Source organism: Marmota monax, unplaced genomic scaffold (assembly GCF_021218885.2).
Source record: "Marmota monax isolate L192 unplaced genomic scaffold, Marmota_monax_Labrador192_F-V1.1 WCK01_AAM20220418_F8-fsc00014, whole genome shotgun sequence".
Classification (NCBI taxonomy): Eukaryota; Metazoa; Chordata; class Mammalia; order Rodentia; family Sciuridae; genus Marmota; species Marmota monax.
Window position 1 is genome coordinate 825,618 of NW_026695222.1, and position 12,245 is coordinate 837,862.

Below are 12,245 nucleotides of genomic sequence, written 5' to 3' on the forward strand. Positions count from 1 at the left end.
GAGGTTATCAGGATGTTTTCTGCAGTGATTCTGCTTCTTACCAATCTCTATATACTCTGTTTACATTGAGGAATCAGGGTCAGCCAGCTCTCTCAAAGTGTGTTCAAAGAGTTAAGTTAGTCACCAGATGGGGATTGCATGTAATGACAAAGTCCAAGGGGATGGTTGGATCACTAGCTGGAAATCAACCTGGTCCTTGAAACACCATGAGGAAGAGAGCGCTGGACAATTAGAGATGACTTAGATTTTGATATGGTGCAAAAAGTAATTCATCATTTCTTATTGTAGCCATTTTATCTTGAAATGGCCATTCTGGAATTGTTCATTGTGCTTCTAGATAAATCCAGTCTCCTGGATACCATGATTTCTCATGCTTAGAAGTGTTTATTGCAGTATTTTTTTCAAGTAAGTTTTTAAAGGGGATCAAGGACATAAACTTTCATGTAAAAATATCCCTAATTGGTCTCCTTTCATTAGATGGATTTTTCTGGATGTAGAATTTTAGATTGAAAACTATTTTCCCTCTAGGTTCTGAAGGCATTGCTTCACTGTTGTCTAGCAACCAGTTTTGCTAATGAGACATTTGCAATAGAGAAGGAGGCAGGGATTACAAATAAAGAAATTGCAAAAGACAGACAAAAAACTAACATACATATGAAAAAATCATATCAATAGTAAATGGAATTAAATGTTAAAGATAATTCATTTTTTTTTCTACCAGATTGGTAAAGACTATAAAAATGGTGACACCCAGCATTGGTGCAGAGTGAGGAAATGGATAATCTACACAATGTTAATGGATGAAAAAATTGTTATGGGCATTCTGAAGGTCATATTTGTAATATTTAGTAATAAGATCAATTACTTCTGGGTGAGATGATTTAGTTTTTTTTTCTAGCTGGAAACTTTAAGTTCTTCACTTTACCCTTGATGTAATAAAATTTGAGAAGGTGTGTTTAGGTGAGAGTCTTTTAATATTCATTAGCTGAGCACTTACTAGTCCATTTCATCTTCTGTTTCATTTCAACCCCAGGGGAATAGTTCTTTTATTATGTGTTGATTTTTTCCCCCTTGCATTCAATATTTTTCCATTTCTCTCAACTTTTTTTTTAAATGTAAGTATTTTTTAAATATTTATTTATTTATTTATTTTTAGGTGTAGATGGACACAACACAATATCTTTATTTTTTATGTGGTGCTGAGGTTCGAACCCGAGCCCCACCCGTGATAGGCGAGTGCTCTACCACTGGGCCACAATCCCAGCCCTTCTCTCTACTTTTTTTATTAAGTGAATATTGATCATCTTGTATGAATCCATTGTGTTTTATATTTTCTTTCACATTTTAAATATATTTGACCTTTGGTTTATATTCTGAAGGAGATTTTGAAAATATTTCTTTGCTTTCTACTGATTTATTTTCATCAAACATTTGAATATTAAATACTTTTAATATTCATAAATTCTGGAAATTCTGGGCTCCTTTTAGTATCAGACAATTTTTTTTTTTTTTTTTTTTTTGTTACTGGTGATTGAGCTCAGGAGTGCTTAACCACTGAACCACATCTCCAGCCCTTTCTTGTATTTTATTTAGAGACAGGGTCTCACTGGGTTGCTTAGAACATTGCTGTTACTGAGGCTGGCTTTGAACCCTCAAACCTCATGTCTCGGCCTCCTGAGCATGAGATTACAGGCATGTGGCACTGTGCCCAGCTGCCAATTCTTATATTCTGGATATAATATCTTCATACAGTAGAACCAGTTTGACCTACAGGTTCATAATTAAAACACTTAAAAGTTTTCTTTTCCACTAATTATCTGTTTATGTCAGTGAAAAATTTCTCTTTTTTCATCTTGACTACCCATTTGGTTTTCCTCAAATATCTGGTAATCTCTGTTCCTCTATTCTTATTCACAGTGGAGGGCCAGGTCAATTAGTATGAAAAGCTATCATGTTTTCTTTCAACTTGGCTATTACAAATACTAAATGTGCAAAAAAAATGCAAATTTCAAAAGAATTTTCATCTTACTAGATATGAACCTACTTTAATAAAATATTTTAATGTGTGTGTATAATATTCTTAGAACAATTAACTATCTATGGGAGTTATAAAGTCATCTATATAGGAAATCTTTAACATTTGATGGACTTCAGTTGGGCTTGTCTTGTTAATAAAATCTCTTACAGATTTATACTTTAAAGTTTTATTTAATAATTTTTAGAGCTCAAACTTCATAGCTATTTGGTTGGAAATGTTTTAGGGGAACTGAATTATATATATTTTTAACATCAACACACTATTTTATATAGAGTGGAAAACCCATTTTGTTATAGGTGTCTATAATTTGTGACTATGATTTATTAAAGTTTTATGTGTGTGAAGTTTTTTAAAAGACTTGTATAAATTATATGGAATTGGTATGGACACTATAAAAAGAGTTGCATGACAACTGCAATTATTTACAAAATAGACACGTTATGGAGAGACCATGCATGGTTGAAAAAGAGATGATTTTACCTGCTTAAAATACTTCATAGATGGATTTGACTGCATCAGTCTGTTGAAAAGCTTTCATTTAAAAGATGCCAAGATCTTTTTCCATGACCTCACATTGCTACCCATTCATTTTTCACACACAGGGCTTTATTCACGCAGGGGATCACAGTCAAGTTGTAGGGTGGATTGATCTCATCACAGTGAAGCCAGTACACTTCTTTTGGTCTTCCTTACACATTTGCTCCATGCATGCTTCAAATCTGGAAAAAAACAAACTTTCAGGCAGGAGAAACAAAGAAGCTGCAATTTCCTTGCCTTAGTCCTTGGCCCGTGATGAAGTAGAGAGCTCGATGTAGTGATTGGAGCCAGACCTACCCTTGGCCATGGGCACTGCAGCCGACCCAAACCTAATTAAGAAAGATCCTGAATAAACTTGGGTGAGAGCCAAAATCACTAGTCCCTTCAATCAATATTTTTGATATAAAAATTAGCATCTGGCCTGAATAAAAGGGAGCACTGTTTCATGCTGCACCAAAAATCCTCTCTTGTTTCTGTTCTTACTTTCTGTTGTTGGAGATTTTATTGATCTGTGTCTGTGATAAGTTCTTAGCAGTTGACTTGCAAATGTCAGATTTCAGTCTCTCCTTTGGATCAAGGGATGCAGTGAGAATTAGAATAACAAGTTCTAACTTAAACCCAAACTGGCATAGGTGTCAGCCTTTTCCAAACATGTAAATTGATTTGACTTGTTCTCTCATTCTTGATTGAATAAGAGATTAATGGGATTAATGTAACTCCTGCTAATATATAAAGTTTAGCTGAGTAACCTTTTAAGAAAGTTGATTTGATAAAGAAGAGGACAAGCATTCCAAGAAAGAACCATGTACCATCAGTCGTGGAGTCCTCTTTTGCTCTGCTAATCCACTTGCAAATTGGATCCTGTTGCCATCCAAGAAATCTATTACAAATCTCTACAAGAGCACCCAGAAGATGGCTTATGTTGAAGTTCTTAGTACAGTGTTTGGCATGTGGTAAGTTTCTGAAGATGATTGCATGGTTGTCTTTCAAGATACCACACACCTACTTTAGAAATAATTCCTAGTTTTGACCCAGGGAATTCCTATGCAGGCTATTATGAGACAGAAAGCAAAGGTTAACATTTGACTCATTTTGAGTCCTTTGCTATTCCTGAAGAGCTATATTTCAATGAGGTTGAGAATAGAGGAATAAATTAAGATATTCCCTACCTTTTAGAGAGTCTCAGTGAAATACTTACTCATGAAGCAAGATGATTTCTGGGGTTCCTTTTAAAGTAATCTGATGGGAAAGGGAGTAAAGTAGGAGACGGGATAGAGTAAAAGCCTGGCCATGAATTGATCATGTTTGAAGCTTGGTGATAGGAGTTACCATAAATGATAACAGCTGAATCTTTAGCTGAATAGAATTTTCTGACCCAAAGTCATGCATGCCTTACACGTCTAACCAGTCACTGGTTGATGGTAAGAGGACATAAAGGCCTGATTTCCTTTCCCTATGTTTGTGATAACTCTAGAGGACTATCTCAGTTGCACAGTTTCCCATGGAATTGACTGAGGCCTTTGTCATGATTACATCACAGTTCAAATTCTCCCCCTCTTCCTAATCTTGTTCCCTTACTTGTCCTAGGTATTGTGTCATTGTATATGATCTCAGTGGCATGCTGGCAAATGCTTAACAGCCATCTCTCCAGATCCTTGATTCATACCATTTTCCAGTTTCCATGGTATAAATACACCCACTGTGGCTAATTTTGTGCTCTCAATGCATTGCCACTGAACGAGGAGTTGGAAAGAGATGTGCTCAGTTGGTTCTCATGAGTGTGTAAGCCTGCCCCATCAGCCCTACTAGTTTTCTCCAGTGAAATTCCTAAATGCAGATCTCCACCTCAGTCTTTTTATTTTCAGGGTAACCTAAACTAAATCAACAACAACAAAATCATTGATTATTTTTTTATACTGTAAATTTGGTGATTTGTTTATTCAAGAAACTAATATTTCACAGACAGAATGAAGTAAAATTGGTCACCTCAAATGTTTCAGTGAAACACATCACACACACCCATACACACACACACACACATACCGGCCATGTATTGTATACATCATGACACCAGTATCCCACAATAATTGCTTAGAAAAATTTAAGATATGATCTCATTTTAATTTCCTAAAGACTACACAGCTGGGTAGGCTTTGAGAGAACAAACTTCAAAAATGTCCTTCTTACAGTTTTGAGACCAGGAAAAAGTGCAAAGCATTCACCACATGATGTTCTCATTGCCATTATTACAATTGTTATTACTGCTGTAAATCAGAGTTTATATTTAACAGAGTGCAGGTTTCATCATCAGAACTTAGGCTTTTAAATCAGAGTAATCCATTTACATATTTGCTGTCTTTGAAGAAAAATACAGAGGCATACTGCATGTTTGAGAAACTGTTAAGAATTTCACCCTGCTGAGGAGCTATTGTTGGAATAAATAAATAATCAGGTTGAGTTTTTTTTAAGATAGGAAGAAAAAATAGGAAAAAAGAAGATACCACATTCAAGGAAACAAGGTGATGCAAAGAGAAAAAAAAACATCTTGTAAATATTGATGCAAAAGAAAACTGGAGAAGGAATTTGGCCCCAAAGCATATTATTTTTCACTTTTCTTTTGTAAAAAGAAAAGTGACTTAGAGAATGGGAAGAAAATGTTCCATTGAGGAGAAAAGGGTGGCCATAGAATAAATTCACTTTTGTATAAGCTTCTTTAAATACCAACAGAAAATCAGAATGAAGTTCCATGTTATGTTATTAGGGCCAACTGGTCTACCAAAACCTCCAATAATGGTTCCTAATTCTGGCATGTTTTAGAATCACCTGAGAAGGCTTATTAAAATGTAGATTCCTGGGCACCACAGCTATTTGATTCCATGGAGGTCTGGTGTGGGGCCCAGGGATCTGTACATTAACAAGCCTCCTAGTAAATTCTGAAACCTGTGGTCTCTGTCAAATCAAAACATACTAAAAGGTTCTATGGCCAAATATCCACAATGCCATCTTTCCAAGTTAATATTAGCAGTGAGTCTATGCCATTTCCTTATTGTGCAAAGGTATCCTTATTAAATGCCAGTCTGAAACCTTTGGCTTTTGCTTCTCTGAAGTTTATCTTCTAGAACAACATTTTCCATCTCTCTATCATCCAATAAGATTCTCTTCTTTATACCTTTTTGCTCATTTCTTCTGCAAAGGAAAGGCACACTTGTGTATGTGTGTGTGTGCATTCAAATATGAGTGTTGGGGATGCAAAACATTATAGATCTGTTAGAAAATTCTTTCTCCTAATGGACCCAAACTCTGATGCAGTTATCAAGGCTCAATAATCCTTACTGAATTGAAATCATGGTCTTATTAACCTATCACTAGAGGACTCAGCTCATGAAAATAAAAAATTTCTCATTATTCACAATCACCCTCTCAATCAACCTTTTCCTCTTACATTGCTAGCTCTATGAGTCAGGGTCTCTTCTGGTGTACTCAAGAAGCATTCCACTTGGGTTAGAGTTGTTATTGTAAGTGCATATTCAGCATAGGCTCTCTGATAGAAATAGGTCTTTTCTCTTATATATGGGAATGTATTAAATTGTCCAGGACTCTTGGATCTTAATGAAAAGAAACTATTCTCCCTGCCCCACATTCCAGGTGAGTAATGAATTAGACTCAGGTTCCTCCATGAAAGTTCTAAGGGTAGATATTTCTGCTGACAAAGACACCTGTTCATCTAGGGGCTTAAAACTCAAAGGTTAGGTGTGAAGGCATATGTGAAGATCCCAGACAGATATAGAAAAAAGGGGTATGTTTATTGCTTTGTTATATCTTAGGGAAGGCTTAGATGTCTGACTGCTCTCCTCACCTCTTTTGTCCTTTATAGAACTTCAGAATAGTCAGACATTTTGGACAATTCACTAGGAACAATGTCATTCAAATGCATATTTTAAAAAGGCCTACATGTCTCTTGTCTTTGCACATTTATATGACATATGCTTTCATTGCACAAATAATGCTGCACCAGTTCATTGAGAGGGTTGGAATTCGTTATCAAAACCAATCCTTGGATGAAGCAACTGAATTTTCAGAACTTCTTTTTTTTTCTTCCATCGCTAACATTAACCATTCATGAGGAACTTCCTCACCATGATTCACTTTTAAACTGATGAACCCACTGGGGGTTATAATTCATAAAAAGCTTTCCATGCCAATCACCTTTTTCCTTGAACGAGCTTTGAGCATCGGGGCGTATTTCTCCACCAACACTGGTGCTGCGGGTTGAGTTTCTATCTCAGCGCACAGCTTGAAAGCTTGGGCCCATCTGTGTCACACAAAGCCAGACCTCTCTTGAAGTGATTTGTTTACAGTGTCATTTGATGGAGTGGAATGTTCTGTAACTCATTCGAACTGTTACAGAAGCTTGGCTAAAAGGTCACCACTGCTCTTTAGAGTTTCCAAATCTGGGCACCATCTGGGAGCTTGTTAAAGATAAGGTTTTCCACTGTTTTTTTCCATACCAACTAGATCCAATTAGCAAAGGACTAATTTTTCAAAGAAGAATATGTTCATATTGTATGTGTGTGTGTAAGAGAGACGGTAGAGAGAGAGAACGAGAGAGTAAACAAATAAATTACAGTTAGTTGCTTGAACTTGTGCAGGCCCACCTTGCACCCAATCTGAGTATATGTGCCAAATTCACAGTATTATTTAATAGGCCTGAAGGAGTGTGGCAGTCTTGAAGGAGATGAGAGAATTCAATGTTAAATGTCCTTCTTGAATCAATACATTGTTCAAGTGTAGTCTTGGGAGTCAGTTCTAAAGGAGATTGAATCTTACCTTTTACTCAGAATTCAACAGGAAAATGGCACGTTATTCCTTAAAGTAATAAAGGCTATGCATGCTAAACATTCACTTTGTATGGCACAAGCAATATTGGAGTAGTTATAATTTTACAGTTCTAGTCTAGGCCTAAAGTTGGCTGTGCTTGCTTTCTGTGCCCTCCTTTATGATACAAGAGTCTTGATTTTCCCAACCTCAAAAACTCAGCTGTAAAACCATAGAAGGGCAAGAGGAAAAGGAAAAGTTTCCTTTAAAGACGTCTCCAGTTGCTGCAGGCCAATTCTGCTCTCTCCCTTAAAACGTTAACTGTGTCTTTTGACACTTGTCCTTGGAAAAAGTCCAAATGTGGCAAATGGTAGAAGCAACATTTCTTTACCCTCCTGCCTGGAGCTTCCCATGATGTGGATGAGTTGTAGCAAGAACTTTTATGGGTGGAATGAGGAAGTCAGCTACTCCAGCTTCTCTCCACAACCCTTACTGTTGTCTGTAGATGAAATACAGTAAACATACAATGAGATTGTGGAATTCACCATCAAAATCCTCTCATTTGGTTGGAACTCCTGAAAGGTTCTGAACCAATCAGGCTGCACAGTAGCAGCTAAAGGAGACTCATTGCCATTAAAAATATTCTTAGAAATGTGCATGTGGGTATACGTGTGTGTGTGTTTGTGTATGTGTGTGTGTATGTGTGTGTGTGTTTCTAGCAGATACTTGGGAGGGGAGGAGAAACTTAAATCTGGAACCATATTTTCATTTCTGTAGTCACATGTTGAGACATTAAAAACACAATGATGTCTCCCTCAGTTCAATTAAGCTGGTCTGAAAAACAAAATTGTCCTTAGGAAGGGGGAGAAATCCATTTATATTCCTTCTGAGGCAAGGAGGGAGGTCTTTCTGGCAAAGTCTTTATGTTCCATCCAGGACCAGGAAACTTAATCGTCAAGTTCAAAGCTCATTTCGTCATTGAGTACAGGGCGTGCTGACTTCCTGTGCCGGGAATATTTCAGGTGCAGGAGATCACCCATTTCATCAAGGGCTTCCAAAACCTGCAATGAGATTGCCTTCCGTCAGTTATCTTTAAACCCCTAAGTGGCTCTGCCTTGCAAAGCCCAGATTAATGACAAGCTTCACAAAGACTCAGTCTTATTTTGCCAGCTCCTTTGATTTTAAAGAAAAGGAGCAAGATCCATATCATCAGGTTGTGGTTTGTACGTCCTAGAGGAATGCTAGATGCTAATTCATTTTATTTAATGGCCTAACTCCACATTATGAATGTTTATTTTATTTGGGGAATGTGAGGAGAGGAATAAAAACAGCTGACCCATCTAAAACCTTTAAGGATTTATTTAAAATTTAATGACTTACATATAACCTTGTGGAAGAAAAAGATAAGGTTGCAGAATCCATTTGAGGTTGTGTCTTCATGACACAATAAACTAACCTGGCCAAGAACAAAATGGAACATTGTGGGAGCTAATTAGCATCACCCTCAGTCCTCCCATGCTTTAACTCTCCCCCCAACCCCTGTTTTTAAAAATGCATCTCTTTCATTTCCACATTCCATGGAATAATGCAACTTAAATACACAAGGATCCAACTCATTGGCTGGCTAGATATTTATAAATTTCTCTCTATATTTATAATAATGGTATTGAGCACACCTTTCCAATCTTTCTGACTTATTTTTATTTTATTTTTGGTGCTGGGGATCAAACCCAGTGCCTCATGCATGCTAGGGAAGCCTTCTACCACTGAACCACATCCATAGCCCTAAGCCTGTATTTATTAACCTGCCAAATAAGGGGGAAAAAACAATATTAGGATCTACTCTGTAAAAGTGAGAGTGCGAATTATTAACATTAAAGTGAATGATTAATGAGGCTTATGAACTTTCCTGTTTGAGAAGTCTTTCAAATTAATAGCAGCTAAAGTGTTCACTAACATGTTAAGAGAAATTTATTTCTTGTTGATAAGGTTATGTGGTTTAAAATGTTCTTTCCTATTTCTTATAAATCAAATCTGTATACTAAGAAAAAGCAACAAAAGTTGTCTTTTAAATGACTTCAATTTAGGGTAGTTTCTATTGATCTTTGCAGATGGGCATGGGATAGTTCAGAGATTTGCAAAGAGGAGTACCTGTGCCCTTGTGGGATATATGTGGCAATTATGGAGGACATGGGACGAGAATATTAGGCGTTTCATTCATTTTTATCTTAATATTTTTAATTTCTATTTTTATATCTGTTAAATAATGTACATAATATATTGGGAATGCATACATAAACTATTTAAATAGCTTTTGTTAAAGTTCCCTGATCCAAGACTATCTAAAATGCACCCTACTCAAAGACAGGTTTCTCCAGCTTGCTGCAGCATGGGAGAGAAAAGCTCCAGAGCCAAGGGCAACTAATGACCTGAAGTTTGGAGGGGCTTCTTATTGCATTTGGTTTTGTGCTTGAGAAGATTTTAAAGCAGAAGAGACCAACCCAGTTCCGGATTGGATGCTGTGAAGTAGCAGGAGCAGTTCACCAGCTGGTTATTAATTTATAACCTTTATCAGGCAGGTGGAAGGATTAGGTGAAGCTAGAGCGGTCATCGGTAAAGGAGCAGATTTCAGTCAGAAAGGGAGAGTGAAATCATTCTGTGTTTTGTCCTAAACGTGGTCTCTGGCCTCACTTGGTTTCATATTTTCTATATTCTGTGATGTTTCAGTTGCTGCGTTAAATGCCCTGGCTATTCAACAGGTCAAATTTCACTTTTTCTTAAACTCATATTAAAGAACTGCTCAAAATTTTTATGAGATGGATGCATGATCCCAGAAGTTTAGAGCAGTCTGTCTAGATGCTGGCTCATTGCTTCTTTCACACCACGTATTCCACAGCAATGAAGAACTTTTGAAGAAAATCACAAGGGTAAACTTGGATACTTCGATGCTGATTGTTCTGCAAGAAGCACAAATTCATCTCTGTTGTCCAATCCTTCCTTTCACTTCTGGGAGCTTGCTTCCTGGCCATGTCCTCTTGTCTTCTGTACCTGTAGGATTCCCTCTTCACTCTCTTCATCCTTCTATGTGTAAACATGTACACAACATGTACACGTCTTTCCCCATCTTCAAAGGCTTTTCTTAGTTCTAATTTCCTCTATACCTCTCTCCCTCCCCCTTTCTCTTTCCCTCCCTTCCTTCTTTAAGCCACATCTCTAGTCCTTTTTATTTATTTATTTTTATATTGAGGCAAGGCCTTGCTAAGTTGCTGAGCTCTCACTAAGTTGTTGGGCTGACCTCCATTTCGCCATCCTCTGCCTCAACCTCCCAAGTTGCCTTAATTTTCTTGAATTTACAACCAAACTTTTTGAAGTACTTGCCTGCTCCTTCTTATCACTGTCTCACTCCATTTAAAAGAAGCAATATATTAAAATTAAATTACTGGAAATATAGACTCGTTTGAGAGAACCTGGAAAATATAGAAGGATATAAAGACAAACAACAGAGTTTACCTATCACCTCAAAACCTGGAGTTAGTTTGGTTATTAATGTGTCACTTAATCTGTTTTTATTGTTTATCTATTATGTACTATACACTGATTTAGGTCCTGAGGGGATAAATGATAAAGAAGAAGGAAATGGTCACTGGTATGTGTGTGTGTGTGTGTGTGTGTGTGTGTGTGAGAGAGAGAGAGAGAGAGAGAGAGAGAGAGAGAGAGAGAGAGAAAGCTCAAGCTATCCCCTTCATCCTGTTATTCTTTGTACTATTTCTGTTCTTTACATTCCCCTAAAACTGTCCACTACAAGAAACACTGAGTTGCTATGAATTATTAACTCAAGATGTTCTTCTCATCCCTCACCCCACTTGAAGTTTCTTAAGTTTTGGGAGAATATTTTAATTCTCCTCTTCCTCCTCAAACCTCTTTCTTCTTACTGTGTCCAACACTACACTAGCCCGTGTCTCTCCTGACTGTTCTAGCTCCAGTTCCCACTGTGATCCTTGTGTCCTGGGATCGTGTACTTCACAAGAATTTGCTTTTAGCCTGTTTACCCTTGTTTTTCCCTGGACAATTATATCTTCTACCTTGTGGAAGAAAAAGAATCCCCAATTCCTGAAACTACAGCAGTTTCAGCTTTGCACACTCCTTTAAGTTCTAGAATTGATTTTCTCTTCCACAGATGGCCCATGGACATGTAATCTCAACAAGCATATATATGAGTTTACTCCCATTGAAGACTTGCTGATCCTTACTGAATACCTTAGCTCATTTAACTAATTTACCATTCTGTTCACCAGGGTTAGAGACCTTGAATTACCTTTGCTCTTGTTTCTTCCCATACATGTTCTGCTCCAGTCATTTGACAGATATTGGCAATTCCTGCTTTTGTAATGTCAGTTCATAGATCCATTGTCTTCCTGCTGTCACAGTCATTGTCATTTCTTGTTTTGTTCTAACACCTCCATTTTAGATCCCTTCCTCTCGCCTCTTTCTTCTTCAACCCCTTTGTCACTTTTCTTTCATAGTGACATGATAATGCTGTACCACTGGTCAGAAACCTTGAATCATGCCTCATAATCTTTATTAAAAAGACTCAGCTGAAAAGTCACTTTACCTGTAAATCTTCCCCCATTATTATAATTCATTCCCACCTTCAAGCTCCCACAGTGTCATTTACATATTTCGTCTTCACAATTTATTCTGTCTGATGTTATTATTAGTTGTTTATTTGTATCTACTCCTAGACTTCTATTTTTGCTCCAGGGTTTGTTCATTGTAACTACATTGATATTATTAGATCATTCCACTAACCCAAACTGATTGAGATGGCTTAGTTCTCTGATATTACTCATTAATA

At 37.0% G+C, this 12,245-nt stretch overlaps 1 protein-coding gene across 1 annotated transcript in view; it reads right to left on the bottom strand.

Moving 5' to 3' along the window:
* Positions 1 to 4,675: 4,675 nt before the first annotated feature.
* The window catches only part of Sptlc3 (serine palmitoyltransferase long chain base subunit 3), a 138,743-nt gene continuing 131,173 nt past the window's right edge, over positions 4,676 to 12,245 (bottom strand). The window contains exon 12 of the mRNA XM_046433953.2: positions 4,676 to 8,451. Coding sequence (XP_046289909.1) covers positions 8,338 to 8,451 — 114 coding nt within the window. The 3' untranslated portion in view covers positions 4,676 to 8,337. The remainder of the gene's footprint in view (positions 8,452 to 12,245) is intronic.